The sequence below is a fragment of the Fusarium sambucinum genome, chromosome I, assembly GCF_050947815.1.
Source record: "Fusarium sambucinum isolate potato_lamoka chromosome I, whole genome shotgun sequence".
Taxonomy (NCBI): domain Eukaryota; kingdom Fungi; phylum Ascomycota; class Sordariomycetes; order Hypocreales; family Nectriaceae; genus Fusarium; species Fusarium sambucinum.
The window spans coordinates 8,491,095-8,510,270 of NC_139294.1; the positions used below are offsets into that span (position 1 = coordinate 8,491,095).

The 19,176-nt window shown below is 47.7% G+C and overlaps 8 protein-coding genes across 8 annotated transcripts; 6 read left to right on the plus strand and 2 right to left on the minus strand.

The window, feature by feature from the left end:
- Positions 1–412: 412 nt before the first annotated feature.
- FSST1_005505 (MCM DNA helicase complex subunit MCM2) lies at positions 413–2,930 on the plus strand (the record flags this gene model as incomplete). Its single annotated transcript, XM_083231787.1, has 2 exons — positions 413–2,644; positions 2,697–2,930. 2 exons carry the CDS (start codon positions 413–415, stop codon positions 2,928–2,930), a joined length of 2,466 nt encoding a protein of 821 aa, XP_083088935.1.
- Positions 2,931–3,492: 562 nt separating this feature from the next.
- Positions 3,493–4,701, minus strand: FSST1_005506 (uncharacterized protein; the record flags this gene model as incomplete). Its single annotated transcript, XM_083231788.1, has 2 exons — positions 3,493–4,184; positions 4,239–4,701. The coding sequence occupies 2 exons, from the start codon at positions 4,699–4,701 to the stop codon at positions 3,493–3,495; spliced, it is 1,155 nt and encodes a 384-aa protein (XP_083088936.1).
- Positions 4,702–5,533: 832 nt separating this feature from the next.
- FSST1_005507 (uncharacterized protein) lies at positions 5,534–5,908 on the plus strand (the record flags this gene model as incomplete). Its single annotated transcript, XM_083231789.1, has 2 exons — positions 5,534–5,592; positions 5,722–5,908. The coding sequence occupies 2 exons, from the start codon at positions 5,534–5,536 to the stop codon at positions 5,906–5,908; spliced, it is 246 nt and encodes an 81-aa protein (XP_083088937.1).
- A 1,261-nt stretch (positions 5,909–7,169) lies between these two features.
- Positions 7,170–7,804, plus strand: FSST1_005508 (NifU-like N terminal domain-containing protein; the record flags this gene model as incomplete). Its single annotated transcript, XM_083231790.1, has 2 exons — positions 7,170–7,602; positions 7,659–7,804. 2 exons carry the CDS (start codon positions 7,170–7,172, stop codon positions 7,802–7,804), a joined length of 579 nt encoding a protein of 192 aa, XP_083088938.1.
- Positions 7,805–8,976: 1,172 nt separating this feature from the next.
- Positions 8,977–10,765, minus strand: FSST1_005509 (carotenoid oxygenase; the record flags this gene model as incomplete). The annotated part of the gene is made up of 2 exons (XM_083231791.1): positions 8,977–10,596; positions 10,646–10,765. 2 exons carry the CDS (start codon positions 10,763–10,765, stop codon positions 8,977–8,979), a joined length of 1,740 nt encoding a protein of 579 aa, XP_083088939.1.
- Positions 10,766–12,174: 1,409 nt separating this feature from the next.
- Positions 12,175–12,974, plus strand: FSST1_005510 (kinetochore Sim4 complex subunit Fta4; the record flags this gene model as incomplete). Its single annotated transcript, XM_083231792.1, has 2 exons — positions 12,175–12,505; positions 12,553–12,974. 2 exons carry the CDS (start codon positions 12,175–12,177, stop codon positions 12,972–12,974), a joined length of 753 nt encoding a protein of 250 aa, XP_083088940.1.
- A 1,505-nt stretch (positions 12,975–14,479) lies between these two features.
- Positions 14,480–15,643, plus strand: FSST1_005511 (uncharacterized protein; the record flags this gene model as incomplete). The annotated part of the gene is made up of 2 exons (XM_083231795.1): positions 14,480–15,055; positions 15,113–15,643. 2 exons carry the CDS (start codon positions 14,480–14,482, stop codon positions 15,641–15,643), a joined length of 1,107 nt encoding a protein of 368 aa, XP_083088941.1.
- A 2,317-nt stretch (positions 15,644–17,960) lies between these two features.
- Positions 17,961–19,064, plus strand: FSST1_005512 (Gfo/Idh/MocA family protein; the record flags this gene model as incomplete). Its single annotated transcript, XM_083231796.1, has 2 exons — positions 17,961–18,020; positions 18,084–19,064. 2 exons carry the CDS (start codon positions 17,961–17,963, stop codon positions 19,062–19,064), a joined length of 1,041 nt encoding a protein of 346 aa, XP_083088942.1.
- Positions 19,065–19,176: the final 112 nt, after the last annotated feature.

Below are 19,176 nucleotides of genomic sequence, written 5' to 3' on the forward strand. Positions count from 1 at the left end.
CCACCAATCTAGGTAAGCACTTTACGCGTACAATACAGCTGCCAATCAATCTACGCGTCGAGTCGCGCTTCCACTCGCGAAATTAACCCTTGTCCAATTGCTCCACTCGGCTTTCATGGTTTCCCTCCCAACCCAATACAACAAAATCAGCCCCTCAGTCTTGAGACCTAGTCTAGTATTCAAATCATACCAAGCCTTGGGTTATCAACTACACAAGTGCTCCATTACAGTATCTCTCACCAACGAAATACTTGAAGAGTGAAAACATGAGGTACGCTCGTTCACTAAACAGCCTCCACTATTATTGGAGCAACAACTAACAGCTTCAAGCTCCCCCCTACACCCATCTTCGGCTCGTCCGAATCGCAAGCGGTCACGCACAGGAGGTCATGATGGACCTTCACCAGCAAACATGGCGTCGAGTCCCATGCCTTCGTCGCCCCCCGAGTTCAACATGGCACACGGTGTCGAAGACGACGACGATATTGAGGAAGAGGTCCTAATTGAGGATGATATCGACGATTTAGACGAGATGGCTGACGACGAAGTTGATCTGTTCCGCGAGGGTTACGAAAACGATTACCGAGATGTAGAAAACGATCGTTATGGCAGCGAAGATATCGATGACGCCCAATATGATCCTATGGGTAGAGACGAGGTAAACCGAGTCGACAAGGTCTTGAATCGACGAGATCGCGCCATCCAGGAAGGAAGGGGAATGCCCCAGGTTTGGGGAGCACTAGACGAAGATGGTGATGATATCGACTTATCTGCTCAACCTCGCCGCCGCCGTCACAACTATGACGAGAATCCTGACGACATGATGGACACAGACATCATGTCAGAGGAACTATCACTCGAGGCACTTGGCGATGTTAAGGCTGCCAGCTTAACCGAATGGGTTTCGTTACCTTCAGTTCAACGGACCATCAGACGCGAGTTCAAGGCTTTCCTCACATCTTATACCGACACATCTGGCTCATCAGTGTACGGTAACCGAATCCGCACACTTGGTGAGATCAACGCCGAGACTCTTGAGGTCTCGTATGAACATCTTTCCGAAAGTAAGGCTATTCTGGCCTATTTCTTGGCCAATGCGCCTGTTGAGATGCTCAAGCTCTTCGACGAGGTTGCCATGGACGTTGTTCTTCTGCACTACCCTGATTACGAACGCATCCACTCCGAGATTCATGTCCGTATTTTCGATCTTCCCGTGCACTATACCCTCCGCCAGCTCCGTCAGTCACATCTCAACTGCCTTGTCCGAGTCAGTGGTGTTGTCACACGACGATCGGGTGTCTTCCCTCAGCTCAAGTATGTCAAGTTTGACTGCACCAAGTGTGGTGTGACGCTTGGTCCTTTCCAGCAAGAGTCGAATGTCGAAGTCAAGATCACCTACTGCCAGAGCTGCCAGTCAAGAGGCCCCTTCACCCTCAACTCGGAAAAGACAGTTTACCGAAACTACCAAAAGCTCTCTCTTCAAGAGTCACCCGGTACCGTTCCTGCTGGTCGGTTGCCGCGATCCCGCGAGGTTATCCTCCTCTGGGATCTTATCGACAAGGCAAAGCCCGGTGAGGAGATTGAAGTGACCGGAATCTACCGCAACAACTACGACGCTCAGCTCAACAATCGTAACGGCTTCCCTGTATTTGCTACCATTCTCGAAGCCAACAACGTTGTCAAGTCTCATGACCAGCTCGCTGGTTTCCGTATGACAGAAGAGGATGAGCAGAACATTCGCAAGTTGGCGCGCGACCCCAACATTGTCGACAAGATCATCAACTCGATAGCACCTAGCATTTACGGACACACTGATATCAAGACTGCCGTGGCTTTGTCACTCTTTGGCGGTGTTGCAAAAGTCACTAAGGGTGCCCACCACCTACGAGGTGACATCAATGTTCTTCTTCTGGGTGATCCTGGTACGGCCAAGTCTCAGGTCCTCAAGTACGCCGAGAAGACAGCCCACCGAGCCGTTTTCGCTACTGGCCAGGGTGCTAGTGCTGTTGGTCTGACTGCTAGTGTTCGTCGAGACCCTCTCACTAGCGAATGGACACTGGAAGGTGGTGCTCTTGTACTTGCTGATCGCGGAACATGCCTTATTGACGAGTTCGATAAGATGAATGACCAAGATCGAACATCCATCCACGAAGCCATGGAACAGCAGACTATTTCCATTTCCAAGGCTGGTATCGTTACTACCCTGCAGGCTCGCTGTGGTGTTATTGCGGCAGCTAACCCTATCGGTGGGCGATACAACTCTACGGCCCCCTTCTCTGCCAATGTCGAGCTGACAGAGCCCATCTTGTCACGTTTCGATATTCTTTGTGTTGTTCGCGACACAGTGGAGCCTGAGGAAGATGAGCGTCTAGCCCGTTTCATCGTGGGATCCCACAGCCGAAGCCATCCCCTCAGCCAGGCAGAGCACGACTCCATGGAGGTTGAACACGATACTCAAGCTGAGACCCAAGCGTCGACGCGCAATCCAGAGGGCGAGATTTCACAAGAGCTGTTGAGGAAGTATATCCTTTACGCTCGTGAACACTGTTCCCCTAAGCTCTACCATATCGATGAGGACAAGATCGCACGACTCTTTGCTGACATGCGACGAGAGTCAATCGCCACAGGTGCCATTCCTATTACAGTAAGTCATGTTCATTGCGCCTCGTTATGATTTCTAATACTAACAACCTTAGGTGCGACATCTTGAGGCTATCATCCGTATCAGCGAAGCTTTCTGCCGCATGCGTCTATCAGAGTACTGCGCAGCACAGGATATCGATCGCGCCATCGCCGTCACGGTGGACAGCTTTGTGGGCAGCCAGAAGATTAGTTGCAAGAAGGCTCTCGCAAGGGCGTTCGCCAAGTACACACTGGCCAGGCCGGGCACTCAGAGGAGGACTGGCGCCAACAGCCAGGGCAGACGGTAAATTACCGTTGCCAGTAAGGAGTTTGGTGTTGAAAAGACATGTAATGTACGACGGTTTGTTGGGTCTTCCATTGGGCGAAATGGTATAAGGAACGGATAGAATTGCAATGACGGATTGCATAAATGTGTTGGGGCGATACCTTTGATAGATTTAATGCATCATGAGTTGAATACGTCTGGCGTTTGCAGCTACGGCCCGGTTTACCCTGTAGGGTTTCTGTTGTTAAGAATTGATAACGCATAAGGTCATTTGCGAAACAAGTTGTCTGTGTATGCCCGTACGAGATAAAGCCAACATTTACTATGAGAAAGATATTTCGTATAAGAAGATTCCTGTTGTGGGTGTCTTCTAAAGTCATTCGTTGCAGAAATCACAGCACTGTGTCAACTACTGCTTTCATAGCACATGTTATAGCCAAGTCAGAAAATTGAAAAGCTTGTAGAAGGCACGGTCAAGGATATGTTTACAGATGCCATCCATTGCTTTATAGTACATATCCATTCATGTCTTGGGTATCGCTAAATCAAAATATTCCCCTTTTTCATCTTGCAAAACTCCTCGCTCACTGCCCTGTCGAGCCTGTACTCGATGCCGCACTTGATGGTCGAGGAGGAAGCGAAGGCACGCCATGTCCAGACCCTGATTCTTCTCGCTGCATGGGGATCCCTCCCATCATACCCATACCGATTCCCATTCCTGGTAGCGGTAGCTGTGGCGGAGGACCCTGACCATCACTATCTTCTGCCTGGCTATCGAGCTGCTCTTGTGCCGCCTTCAGGTCAAGTTCATGCAGACGCTCCTTCTCAGCCGGGTCAATGATATCGTCGTCGTCACTCCAGTAAGGGTCATCGTCGTCCAGCTCAGGCATTGCCATGCGCTTCCAGAATCGCAGTTCTTGGCGATGCGCCTTCTCGTCGACGAGTTTATTCCAGCGGCCCTCATCCTCGTCGTACTTTCGTCGGTACTCGCGCAGGTTCTCGTTGGCCTTGCCAGCGTGGGCCTGCATTTGCCAGATTTGTTCGCGTAGCCGAGCATTCTCGTCGCGCGTGTCGGCGAGTTGCTTGCGGTATGAGCGGTGCCATGAGGCTACGTCGCTGACGTGCTTAGTTTTATACTCGTGAAACTGTCGCAGGAGGTTGGCCATGGCGTTGGCGTATTGGGAGAGAAGTTTGGCATTGGCATCACGACTGAACTTTGCCTTTTCGAGGGATTCGGTAAGGAGAGAGATGAGAGCGTCGATGTTTTGTTCTTGACCTATGGGATATTAGTTTGTGAATTTATTGAAGCAGAAAAAAGGTGGCAACATACCGTTGATGTCTTCGGCGGCGCTTTCAATAACTTGTGTGTTACTAACACCTTGTGTCTTGGCCTTGTTCCTTACTCTTCCCAGTCCGCTGATGATATCCTCTGTAACTCGACGGTTTTCTGCCAGTTGGCGGCTGAGCTCCTCGACCATGCCGTAGATGTAATTGAGTTCAGCCTGGTGACCCGCAGGCGTGGGAACAGGCATTCCGGCCGCCATGTTGGACCCATTCATACCATTCATCATGGCGATCTGTTGTTGTTGTTGCTGCTGCCACTGATGTTGAGATTGTGGAGAGTATTGGTTTGGGAGCTGCTGCTGCTGTTGCTGTTGGTGGTGCGGTGGTTGTGGCAGCGGTGGTAGTTGCTGTTGCGGAAAGTGACGCGCCGAAGTGGTAGAAGAGGGCGAGGGAGCGGGAGCGGGAGAAGGAGCAGATTGTGATGAATCGTAAGGGTTTGGAAAGGTCATGTCTTGTCCACCCGCGAATCTGGGGCCCTGAGCGTTTGGAGGATGGTGTTGGTGTCTTTGATGGAGCTGGGAGCTTAATTTGGTATAGTCTGACATTCAATTCTGCCCCTCAGCTTTTGGAACACATTTACGACCATGTCGCTGTATTCGGGGCGGCGCAAGTTTATCCCGTATAGCGAACACGAAAACACCACCAGCCTACAGATAGATGATCGTCGGGTGTTGATAAATTAGTGTATGGATAAAGTTGTCACTTGTTATTTGACAATCTACTTACAATCGTTCTGGACGTTTGGGTTTGCTTATTGACTTGGAAACATCTTCATTTAAGCATAAGTGGCAAGATACAGGATAAGTATAGGGTTCTTCAATCCCAACGGCCTTACATCAGACTCTCGCCCAACCAAGAGTTTTTGTGCAGATATAAAACACTTGTCGAGTATATGTTGCTTGTATATAATGTACAAACCCCTGCAACTGGACCCCTGATCTCCTGACTGTGATACCTTGGCTTACTGCATATTCCCTATCTTGTTCGCGCTGTTCAATTCTCGCGTAAGTCGTCGAGTTAAGAACCATGTAGATGAGTAGATAAAAATGAGCACTATACCGCGACAATACAATAATGCCTTGTTGTCTCTTTTCCCATATTGTTTTTCCCGTCCTACGAAGCCTTGTAGAGTGCCTTGCCGCCCACCAATTGCGATGCATAGGTACTAGATGAGAGCCTGATCAGACTGTGCAGAGCATACCTTCAAATTTGCAAGAGACCGGCTTACCTTTCATCTTTCGTTCCAACTCTATCACCAGACTCGAAAAAGTTGGTGTCAAAATGGCAGAGCTTCTCGGCGTCGTAGCTGGCGGTGCGGGACTTGTGTCTCTGGCACTTCAGTTAGTCGATGGCGGCCAGAAACTACGACATCGCTATAAGAACGCGAAGGGCCTTGAGGGTAATATACTATGGCTGGGCCAGGATATCGAACTAAGGACAACAACTCATCCAGCTTGAATCAAATCAAGTGCGCCGATTATTCTTCAAGAACAACTGGGCCCGATCATGCTTGAAAAGTGTCGAAGCCGATCAGCAAGCGTGGTAGCCCGTCTTCACAGCTTGGTGCAAGCAATACCAATCACTGCATCAAAAAGAGAGTTAATACGAGCAGCTTTCCGTTCTGGGCAATTGAAGAGTGAGCTGGATGAGCTCTAGTGTCTTGTCACAGAGCTGAAGCAGGATATATCACAGTAAAGCCTCACCCATTATGTTTCACGTAAGCGACTCTAATATCGAATCAATACTGCACTGTCTCCTTCGCTGTGGAGGTGACAGGTTTACAAGACGGCTCCCATTATTGACTCAGTTGACAGGAGTCTTGCTGAACGAAGATTATGCAGGGGAATAGGAGAGTGAGTATAATATGGATGTACCAAAAGGCAAAGGCACATGTAAATTTGGATTGATTCTGTAAATCTACTTGCCACAAGGAATTCTTTCTTCTGGTGTCTGTGACGTGAGGCTTGTCCTGTTTGGAGGTGTCAAATGCCCGGGGCTGTATCCCCGACTCCGTGTAAAGAGCGAGCGGGGAATTCTCAAGCCGAGATTCCCAATTCCGACATGCTGGGGTGATTATCTAGGTAGCCTGATAGGTCAGGGCATTATCACCCCACGGATTGTGCACGGAGGACATGCTTTATCAATCTTGAGCTTGGGCTTATCAGATGGAGAAAGCCATCGGGATCTCAAGGCCGATGTCGCCGGGCATACCCCGAATTTATTGTCTTGAGGAATGTTATTAACTATCGCTGTCTTTTTATTTGACCAGTTAGCAACCGATCAGCGGTATTAGATGACTGTAGTTACGGAGTTGAATACCGATGGTATGACGATGGTGATTCGCCTCGGCGTGTCATAGCCCGATTAGTAATGGATGCATCTTATCAGATGGAGACTAGTCTTTGGTCCCCTAGTTGAGCTATGTTTCTCCTCGCCAGTATGGAATAAAGACATTTAATTTCTTATATTTCGTAAAATGGAATTGATATCCCAATGTCTACCTTGGTTATTAAAAACAAAAAAATACAAAGATAGTAGAAATAAAAGATGGGAATTCTCTTATAAATGATTCCATATCGACAAGTGGGTCGAATCTGTTTCTTTGTTCTCCGAGGAGTACCGAGCTAATAAAGACGTAATGGCCGAGCAATCCAAGCTTAATGATTGGTTTATACAAGACCCACACCACCGTGAGCATGGCCCGAAATCGCCATTCTCCTCAAAAGTCAAAGTCCCGCCCGCAAAAACGAACCAACATCTTTTTTCCAGACCCAGAACTTCAACTTCATTCTCCTAAACTTCGTCATCGCTTTTCGCCTCCCAACAATTCAACTTTGATCTTGCATCATCATCAACCTACATATAACACACTCTACCGAACTCGATATATCACAGCAACCACACTCACATATTCACAATGTTTGCTCGAGGAATCCGTGCTGTCTCCCGAAGAGCCGCTCTCGCTGCTCCTCTCGCTCGCCCTACCATCCTCCCTACTTCCCGACAGATCGCCCCCGCCGTTGCCGTCAACGCCTCGCGCTCTTACCACGAGAAGGTCCTCGACCACTACTCACGACCTCGAAATGTTGGCTCCATGAACAAGAAGGATGCTGATGTCGGCACCGGTCTTGTCGGTGCTCCCGCTTGTGGCGATGTCATGAAGCTTCAGATCCGCGTCGACCCTGAAACCCAAAAGATCTCCGAGGTCAAGTTCAAGACATTCGGATGTGGTTCCGCCATTGCCTCAAGCAGTTATCTCACTGAGCTCGTTCGTGGTATGAGCCTGGATGATGCCGGCAAGGTCAAGAACACCGAGATTGCCAAGGAGCTTTGCTTGCCTCCCGTTAAGCGTACGTTACATATCATGCGGCATATTACATTGACCCACAAACTAACTCTAATATAGTGCACTGCTCCATGTTGGCTGAGGATGCCATCAAGTCTGCCATCTCCGACTACTACACCAAGAACCCCAACGCCAAGGTCAGCAACCTTAGCGGTACCGGCATGAAGCTCCCCGAGGCCGACGTCCCCGCTGCCGCCACTGCCTAAACGTCAAGTTTGCGTCAGAAAATCTTACCACACATAAAACAAAACCAACAAATCATTCATGGTCATTACGCCATGTCACAAACGATTGGGAAATTAGGAAAATGATACCCTCTTTGGGGCAGGATGGAAGAAGAACAAGCGTCTCGGAATCACAACAACGGGAGGGCATCTTTGGATCTGGTATGAAGATGAGACTGTCTGATGGGTGAAACGCCACCGTCTACTTACTCCCTTTTCTTCATCCTCAATATTCAACGGGAACAATTCTTTAGGAGTACGGGGTTCTATTTTGTTTTGCTTTTCTACCCGAACCGCAGGGGCTTTTGATTGGGCTTACTCAAGAGGAGGGAGGCCTGTGTAGAATGAGATGAACTGTAACAATTAGCTATAAAGCATGAAATGCCAAACGTTTGAAACGTATTTTTGGTGTGTTGACCGCATACGACTGACCGGATTTAATGTGCTTTCGTTGAAGGATGCTGAATTGCATGATGATCATGAGTATTCTCATGATTGCATGCACAATCCGTAGTCTCACAGTCAAAGGCACTGTGAATCTGACATGACATTGAATCCGTCACATGTCAGCATTGATGCAACTAACCGGCTGCTTTGAATCCCCTCCATACCTGGGTACAGTTCACACTCATTTAAACGTCGTATGCGCTCTTGGCAGTGGAAATTGTATGTTCACCAGAGACGACGATCATGTCTTAACGACGAATGCGCAACTACCAACACCTATATTAAAAATACAAGGGTCTTTATCAGTCAATCGACCATATGCACATCACTTACACGGAAAGCGATCTAGCCGCAACTCATGCAAGGTCCAGATCTGTTTGAATGCGTGGTAGCGCGTCAGCATCAGGCCATTTTCTACAAAAATCGAAAGAGAAAAAGGAACGAGAGCCTCCACTACGTTGCATTTCGCGGGGTAGTTGGCTAGTCGTTAATTGAATTGAGTTGGGTTCCAACCGTTCGGTTCAAGGGAATGGTCATTTGTGGGGTTTAAATGATGATCATAACAGTACTATAACTTGTCCTCATCGTTATGTAGCTTGTGGCATGCTATTTATGAATAAACTGCTTATTTTTTTCAACTTCTGTACTCAATCCTTAGGGAAATTCGCCCCCTAAAGCATCATGTCTATATCAATTCATCGAAACCTCTAAACAGCGGGTATATGAATGCCATGGAATCCTTGCCCAATGGCAAAATCAGCTTCTGCCCTCCCCATTTCTTCCATCGTCTTGCCATCCAAGCACACGATATACGCCATCTCGGCGCCTCCATCAACGACCAAACTAAAAACGATTCCATCATCCTCATCCTCTGCTCCAGGTCTTGGAACAAAGACTGGTTCTCCAGGTGTGTGACCTTGGGGTCCCGTCCATAGAAGCGCATCGCCGGTCTTTAAATCTGTCTTGACAAGAGCATCTACTCCGGTTGTCAGACCGCGTAGTGCAGCGCTGTAAACATATCGGTAGGGCTTACCGACACGCAGTGGGTGTATAGAAGGAAGTTCGCCTGTGTGTGGGCTGGGAATGGCGAGTGTTTGTTCTCCTTTGGATGCAAAATACATATCAGGTATAGGCTTTGAAGGCAGGGTGAAGCGATATCTCGTAAGTGTTGGTGCGCAGTTCTTGTAGCGTTGGTTCTCAAACCAGTACTTCTTGGTGGCGTCGTTTCGATCCATGATAACATCGTAGTAGAAGCCCTTAATAATATCCATGTTTTCGTATTTGGCGAGATCAACGAAAAGATGTGTGCGCTCATTGCCTTGTTCGTCTTTCACCTTTTCTTCGAATGCGTTGATGCTGTGGAAGAAAAACGCAGCTGGCGTTGAAAAGGTTGCCACAAGCCCCTTTCCATGCCGCCGGTCAACGACGAGCCACTTGCAATCTCTGTCCTTGTCAAACGGTTTCATTGAATCAATAATGTTGCCCTCCCATTGCGTCTTGAGTCCTCTCCATGCAAACTGTGATGCTGGTATGCACAAGATAACGTGGTTTTCGCTGAGGAAGAAACTGTGCATGTACGCAGGGGGGACGTTAAGATCAGAGATTGTGACAAGAATCTCAGTCTCTCCTGAAGCGGCATCAACTCGAAAGATTCGATAGGTAGGGACGCGGCCAAAGGCGAGATTGAAGTTGAACATGTCTCCCGAGACTGGATCACGCTGAGCGTGGGCGCATGAACAGGGACCGCTGAGAGAAGGGTGAAGATGACTCTGCGTGGTCTCGCCCAGAGGTTCAAGAGTGGATGGGTCTATTCGACGCATTCCTGAATAGTCTGTGGCGACAAAGAGATTACTCGTGTTCACGCGATGCCCGAGAGGGCTAGTGACACCGTTTGCTTTCTCGTTCACCTCCTTCTCTTCATCCAACAACCCAGGGATGTTAGCCAAGAGGGCAACATTATGGTTTCCCAGCTTTGGCTCAAAAACGGTCATGACTTTGGCAAAGATTCCAACACAGGGGTCGGCCTTTTGGCCAAAAGTCATGCCCGACCGCCATCCTTTCTTCTTGACATCGGCAACCCATTCATCTGCCTGCCTTCTTGACGAGTACCACACCTGTGTCTCGCCATCATCGGAGGGGACAATATCAAAACGATGTGTCTGCGCGAAACCATCGAACCAGTGTGTCGTAAAATGTGTTCCACGTGATGTGTCTTCTACGCGGCTTTGGCCTGGGCCGGTGCGGTAGAGTGTACCAGCAGCCCAGGAAGGGATAGAGCCTTTGACAGTGAGGCGAAGAGGACCGCGATGTTCTTCAAGACGGTCAAACTAGGTATGTTAGCCTTTTTATACATTTTAGTAACCAGAGATGACTTACGGCAGCTTCGTTGGGCCAGGATCTCCATGCTTCGGCCAGGAAGTTTTTGGTAATGTTTGAAGCATCTTCTACTTCATGCTCCCGTGTACGACGGTGGACGCCAGGACCGTTGAGCGCCATGGCAACGGTAGACATCAAGGTTATAGTATAGCTTAAAGGTAAATTCTTGGGAGAGTTTTGGTTCGTTTGAGTTGATCAGGTATGCTGGCTAGGGGAGAAATTGACAAGAACAAAGGCTATCTATCAGAGACATTCCCATGAAGTAAAGCAAAGATGGAGACTTGACTCATGTGTTGGAAGGACTCAGGTTTTGTTGGTTTTATGCAAACACAGTGCACTTTGTTTGACAATGACTATGCAGTGTTGGTAGTGAAGCAAACTGGCGATGAATTAGTGTAGTAAGGATACGAGCAAACCAATAAGTCGTAGTAGTCAGTTGTCCAACAAAACAAAAAGTGATATTGAAACCGTTGGAGATTCTTGACTATCATAGGTTGCTTTTTACTATGGATCGTCAACTTATAAATAAATACCTGAGGAAAGTCGTTGTGATTTAATGCTTTTAGTCTTGTAAAAAGTCAATGACGCTACTATAGAAAACGAAACCGGATTCTTACGCTAAGAAATCCATAATACAGTACCAAGAAAAGACAAAGACCCCCGAAACATCCGCTCACATGGACAAATATGATAATTGGCAAACACAGTCTCCCTCCCGAAGGCTGAAAGTTAGTGCTTCAATATTCATGCGCCCTCGCTTCGGATTCGCATACAACTAACATGACTATGCGCCTGTGCTGATGTAGTGCGATGCTTCCCCTGTTTAGTAGCGGCATCGTTCCGCTCCGCTCCGCGTCGCTTCACTTGGCCTATCACGAGCTGAAAACAACGAGATGAAGTATTTGGGTGTACAAAATGGAGTATAGGGGTTTATAGGGCTGCTATGGTATGTGTCTGAGCCTCAAGTGTTGGTCATTGATGAGTGTTAGTGAACAAGAGCTGAACTTTTGGTGAGATTAGCCTTGCGCCTCACGATACTGTATAAGCGAGAGCGAAAAGGACAGATAACAAGCCAGAGCTCCATCCCTCTTATATTTTTATGTTGGTGACATGAAAAGACTTCCTTTTGTAACACGACAGGCGAGTGACTAAAGACTCGAGATTCCTGATTATTACACCGGGGCTATGTTCTATCGTTGCCATGAGGATAGGCTATTAGATTTCCATGTTGTACTTGGCAATCTAAGTTTATATTTCTAAGAGGGGGAGGAAAAGAGTTCTTGTTTTGTATACAGAAGCAATGCAGTTAAAGATGCTCTTACAGTAGGTTATCATGGAGGTTGTCAAGCTGCAGGGGCTCTAGGTGTCTTATTCGCCAGATTTTGCTGATCTTAGCGGATGCCCCTCTAAATGTGCCATACCTGCCTCACTGCTTCAATCACACGTGATATAACAAACATCATTAACGCCAACACCATCTCACGATTTGCAAATTGCCTCTCAAGTTAAGGAGTGAAAGAACTCACATGATGTCTGCTCGCGCATCTGCACCAACAATACCGGCGCTGAAACAATCATTCCTTGCTAACCAAACAACACTTCTCGCCCAACCTCTTGCTCCATCTCGCTCATGGCAAGCCACCAACGACGCATCCGATGAGCCTCTCACTGAGCGTGTTGTCCAAGATGTCCTTTTCAACCTGAATCACACTATTCAGCAGCACTGTCGTCGCGTCTATGCCCCGCAGGCTAGTCGGAATATCGCTGAGCAGATCGACAACGTCTTCACCCAGGAAGCTGAGCGTAAAGTAGGAGGCCCAGCTGATACTGAAGGCGGTATTGGCAGAGAACTTGATCTCAGTGAGTTTTCATCATGTGAACTTCAAACCTCGACTAACCTTATCCAGCCGATAGTGAAGCTATTGAATCATTACAAGCTTCTTGGCATATAGCAAAGGATGTCAATGACTATCCCGTGGAAGTCAAGCGCTATGCAGATGCCGTTGCTCGACTAACTGAGCTTAACGACCAGCGCAAGCGATTAAGAACGCAAGTGGCACGCTTGAATCATCTGAAAACCATCGTTGAGCCTCTCCAGACGACAGATAATGGCGCTGGTATCCAGGAAAATCTCCTTACTCGCAATGGCCCTGTTGAAAAGGAACTTGAGAAGATGCGCTTCTTGCTGGCGAGAGTTGGTGGTCGTGTCCATGCGCTACCAGAACAAACTCCCAATGACGTTCCTAAGGAGATAAGTCTTTCTGAGACAGGCTCTCAGGGTCGGAAGCGACGTGTTGATCAGTTTCTTGCTGATGAGGTGTTTCAATAATGACGACGGAAATGAAGCGATATCCCGGCTCTCTTACATGGCATACTTCACATATACGAGCCTATGGCAACGCTATTAGAATGGCTTTATGCTCAAACGAATATCTTTCATGACGTTGAGTTCCGAGAACAGCACATTGGCGTCCACCCAATAGCATCTGTGTCCGCCGCCCGGTCCGCAAAGCCCGCACTTTACGCATATGGTGCTAGATGCCACCGAAAGAGTTTGTGACTTTCTGTCCCAGACTGTTCGATTCCTGATCTAATGCTGGGTTGCACGGCCACATGTATCGATGTATACCAAGGTTGGGTGCTCAGCTACAAAGCAGATCAAAGATGATCCTGACGATGCGGCTTTTGCTACGATAGTAGCTTCTTGCACACCTATCCCATCGGTCTGTTTGCGATAACGAATCATCCAGAGAGGTGGAGGAAGTCTGCTTCGCAGCAATTGCAGCTACGATGAGTCTTGGTTCTGTCCTACATGTCAAGACAACTATTAATCTCGATATGACAATGCGTGCGTCACCAGCAGCTTGGATAGACTGAGGCAATAGACATTCAATGATGTCAAATATAGACACAATATACACTCCATTGGCAAATCTCGATGTTCTATCATGGGCTGCTTTCGTGTAAACCTCGCTTGCAGTAATGACTGTGGTCATGGTCATTCTCAGATAGTGGAACTGTGAAACTCCGGGACGCCTACCGTTTGTACCAAGGTATTAACCTAATTGTACTTATACTCTGCTCTGTCATTGAATGTGATCCATACATGTCAGCCTATTGGTGTTGCAATTCGCTGATGTCAAAACCTGTGCATCTATAAACGGCTTGATCGCTACACCTCACTCGCAATATTTCGTCCGATTTGGTCTTAAGTCGTCTATTTTGGTACAATATCTTCTGGTTAATCCCAATGAATTGCTATCTGTGTTACTAGTGATTCATAAATTGACCTATGTTTTCATCTGATACTGAGACTATGTTCAGCCTTGCTGCACCACTCTTCTCTGCTGGTAACGAATCACAGAGTCTTTGGGGGCAAGTTATCTTGTTCATCAAGCACTTCTACTACTCGTCCTGCCAAGCAATCATATCATGTTGGTTTGGCTGCACAGCCGAAGGTGCACAAGCTTCACGATGAACCAACACGGAAGCCGAGTCTTGTTCGTAGTCGCCCAATCAAACATTTCAGAGCTTCGATACATATCTGCATTTGTTTCAGTGGCTTGATGGCTTGCTATTGTAATTCATACGTGTGAATAACTATCACCAGCTCATCGCACAATGGCGTTGCCGATCTATCTTGATTGACTGAAATGCTGCAGATTGGGAATCTGATCAGCCTGTTTACGGTAAAAGTTTATTAGTGAATATACTCGCGAGGTTAAAATAGACATGAAATGGTTCTGGCAGACTGGCCATAAATAGCAGCGGTGGTGTATGCCATATGGAATGCAACTACCAGTCATTCTTATCCATACATATATATCTACAAACATGACTACCGACATTACTCAAGCTTCTCCTTCTCCAACGCGTCTGCGGCGAATATCTCGTGCTGTAGGCTTCACCAAAAGCTACAACTTCATTCTTTGGTTCTTCTTTGGCGGAGCTTTCCTAGCCTTTACACTCTCTCGTTTTATATATCTCGACTTTAATGGCCATTTATGTCCTAGTGAACCACCCACTGGTCGGATATACGGCTCAAGGGGAGCGGTTCCTGGTGAGTGCTACTACTACCGACATGGGATCGGCAAGGCGGGTATCATCATGCACCTAGCTGGGATCCTTCCCGCTGCCGTGTTAGTCGTCTTCCAGTTCATCCCTGCTATTCGGCATCGAGCTCTCCTAGTCCATCGGATCAACGGCTATGTCGTTCTTCTTCTCTCGGTTGTCGGCATCATTGGGGTGTTTATGATCACACGGCATGCCTTTGGTGGAACTTTGGAGATGCAGACTGTTACTGGCGCTGCGAGCATCATGTTTGTTGTTTCCATGGTCTTGGCTTATGTCAACATCAAAAGTCTTCAGCTGGAGCAACATCGCGCATGGATGTTGCGAGGCTGGATCATTGTGAGTGTTTGAGGGTAAATATTATCCTGAAAAGGGGGGTGACTAACACATCCAAAGGCTGGCCATATTATCACTATGAGAGCCATCTCAGCTATAATGGCACAAATCACAAGCCATACAAATCCTTATTCCTCCGTAACGCCTTGCGCAGTCCTGGACTCCATGTTCTACCACAACAAGCCCGCCGTTGAGGCCTTATACCCAGGCTGTGTGGGTTTCTACACGGGAGAAACCCCCGACCAGCGGGTCATTACCGAAGGGATCCCTGGCGAACGTCCGGACGCGATCGCTGCAAGACTAAACAGCGCTTTTGGAGCTAGTGCCTGGCTTGCTCTTCTCGTCCATGTTATAGCCGCCGAGGTGTATCTGCGACTCACCCCTGTTGAAGCTGAGAGACTACGCAAGGTTTCTTACAGGAGGCAGATTGAGGCGGGTATGCGTGACCCTGGGAACTCAGGATTAACTGCGCAAAGACTTGGGGACGCTAAGCCTTGGACATGTCCTGACGAGGGAGATGTTATTTGTGATGAAACCGTGAGCTCTAGACATACGAGTAGGAGCCATGAGATTCCGCATGATAAGATGTAGGGGTCTATGGGGCTCGACATTGGTATAATATCTTAGATATGTAATGCATTTACTATTCCCCGGTTTCATTGTTACCATTCGGTAAGTCGAGATATAAGTTAGTGACTATTTCAACACTCAATATTTCAACACCTTGTCAACCCCCAGAGTCTTCATCTATGGACATCTTGAACAGGAGTATGACAGATGTTCTCTCTATACCAACATTAACATTTCAGATGGCTTGGACTTTGTTACTAAGTAGCATATGGGAATACGGATGGTCATTTCTCGAGTATAGGGTAGGATGGGTCGAGATGGATGATCACACGCAGCATGGAGATACCAACTAAACAGGCACGCTAGAGCTCCTGAAAAGAGGCAATTGAATTTAGTTTCTGTTGTTTCATGTTTCGGTGTCATTCTTATTTCTCAGAGACCAAGAAGCCTCTTTAGTGCCCACATTGGCTGCCGCCACAGTTAAGTATCCGGAACTCTCGTTCCTGAGCCGCGCCACCGGAGACCAAGCAGCGTAGACTGGCGTCGTGTGAAACTCTTGGGACATTACTGATGGGGTTTTTATGCTTGGCAACAATCGAGAGAGAAACAACTATCTAGTAGACTCTGACTAACATGTCCGCCATACCACCGGTTCCAAAACTTGCAGAGCCGCCCACTCCAATGAACTTTGTTATAAGACTAATGTACCCGTTTTCCGTCACTTTCACATACCATAACCGGGTGACGGAAATGCAACTAAACTATCGCTTAGACAGAAAGACTAGGACTCTATGGCACGCTAAGGCAACTATGAATGTCCCTGAAACGGGGTCCCGGAGGAGCAGGACTTGAGGTCCAGCTAAGGCTTAGTGACTGGGGTATAACCACGCACTTGATCGAGTATAATGGCATGATATCAGTAGGGAAACGACACCGCTAGAACATAATTATGAGATGTGTCATATCAGAAAAGCTGAAGTTGGTTGCTGCTGGCAAAGCGTCACTCGGATGAGTGAGAAAATACGTTGTGGAATATAGAACGAAGACGCCCTAGGCGATGAGAAAAAGATTGAGGTTGAGTTTGTGGGGGCACAGGAAATGATCTACAGGGGATCAGATGGAGGTGGGATGTAACGGTGATGTGCTGTATCGTATCTATCTATATGTCAAGGGTGTTGTAGGATGAGATGCATAAGTGAGTGGGTGTGTGTAAACTGGAATGACTGGACTGATGAGTTGGATGATATTAGAGGCGGTGTCACAAGTCATGAGCATGGTAAATCCACATGGCTTTGACGATACAAGGGTGCAGTTGGGTGAGTTGATGGTGAGTCGATTGGTGTCGTCAACCTAAATTAGACCAGGAGAATCACTGTATCTTGCTTTAACCAACATGATTCTGTAGCAGAGAAGGTAAGAAAAGCAAGATGCCACTCAATAATACTCCATGTACTATGTCACGTCAAAGCTGAAAAAAGCCAAGCCGCGTTCGCGTACCTGAAGAGGGCTGATAGTGCTACGCTTAGGACTACCTAAATAGGCAACCTAAGCGTATCGCGGTAACGGACGGTAGTTGCGTGCCGTGCAGGTTACAGACGTACAGTTTGGAGTGCTGTATCTGTACGTAGGGACCCATTAGTTTGCATTTGTATATGGGTAGGTTTCATGGTAGTTGGTGGTTGGGGTTGGGGTTGGGAACAGGAGGACGAAGAAGGACTCCCTGGTTGGAAACAAGATGCAATGCACACGCCCCGCCACACCTGAAAGTATCAAAGTTTCTTGTCTGTTTTTGACGATTTCGATTACTGTGTAAATCCATGCATGACGGTTTCGGTCTTTCCGTACTACCTTGTTGCTGTGCTTGACACATATAGTACAACAACTATTACATACATACTTCCCGTGGGATTATTCCCCCACAAACTTATGACGTCAATTTGGTCACGGCGGTGAGTGAAACTAGTTATCTCCGTGATGTTGTATTGCATATAAACTCTAAATTCATCAGGCCATTCAGCGAACGGTTAACCAACACAGAACATCTGTCATGAATTCTAAGAACTTGACTAACTGATACTAACCAGCCTAGGCAATTCGCTTATATTTCCAACTATTTCATGGCTATAAGGCAAGATTGACAGCAGAAAACAAGAATTGGAAATATAAAGATATTCAAAACGGTTAACCAGGATGTATATGTTGTGGAGACTCTATGATGATGATGGATGTTGAATGGAGGGAAAACGAAACCCCGCCTCCAAGACTTTCTCTCAAACAACTGCCGACATGTTGACAGCTTCCTGTTGCATCTAAAAAAGAACCTCAAAACAATAACATAATGGCTCCTATCGGCGTAGCATTGATCGGCGGAGGCCTGTTTGCCAAACAGGCACACATGGTGCGAAATCATGATCCATCCAATTACGTATGCAACAAATGCTAAACAACTTTCGTTTCCCAGCCTGCCATTACCAAGGCCAACAATCTTGATCTCAAGGCCGTATACTCGCGTTCTCTCAAGTCAGCCCAGGAAACGGCTGATCTAGACACCCGCGAGACCGGCGCAGGCCCAGACCTCTACTCGGCCGATTCGGGATCCGGAAAGTCTCTCAACGACCTCCTGGCCCGAGACGACATTGACGCTGTCATAATCGCCCTGCCCATCCCGAGCCAGCCCGAATACATCCAGGCTGCACTTGCTGCCGGCAAACATGTTCTCGCTGAGAAGCCTATCGCTGCCTCTGTCGCGGACGCTAACAAGTTGATCGAGTACTACCACGGCCTGCAAGGTAAAGCTACCTTTTCCATCGCCGAGAACTTTAGATACAAGCCCTGCTTCGAATACGCTGCCAGCGAGGCTGCCAAGCTTGGAGCGCTGCAGCACTTTAGCGTGCGAGTATTCTTCTTTATGAGCGAGGACTCCAAATGGTACGGTACTTCGTGGCGCGCAAAGCCCCAATTTCAGGGTGGTTTCCTGCTGGATGGTGGCGTGCACTTTGTGGCGGCCATGAGGCAGCTCCTCGACGAACCTGCAGCCGACGTGTCAGCTTTCACCTCGCAGGTGCAGCCGCATCTTGCACCCGTCGACACAGTGAATGCGGTAATCCGGCTCAAGAGCGGTGTGAGCGGCACATATCAGCAGTCGTGCGGCACAAAAATGAGCACGTCTGTATTCCAATTTGGTTATGAAAAGGGCTCCATTATCGTCGACGAAGACAAGGTCACTGTAACGCCGTGGGAAGGCGAGCAGATTATCAATGACTTTGAGAGGACGAGCGGTGTAGACGAGGAGATTGAGGCCTGGGCTAATGCGTTGGTCGAGGGAAAGCCAGACAAGAAGCAGAGCGTGGAGGAGGCATTGGCTGATCTTGAACTATTGGAGATGATGTTTGAGAGCGGATCTGATGGAGGTGCAGCCAAGAAGTATCAGCATCAGTTTTAGGTAGAAGATTATCGATATATGATACATGTGTTGTATTGTTGGAATATGTACATGACAGTAAACATGGGATACAATTAAAGTCAATACATTAATTAATTACAGGCTATATCCG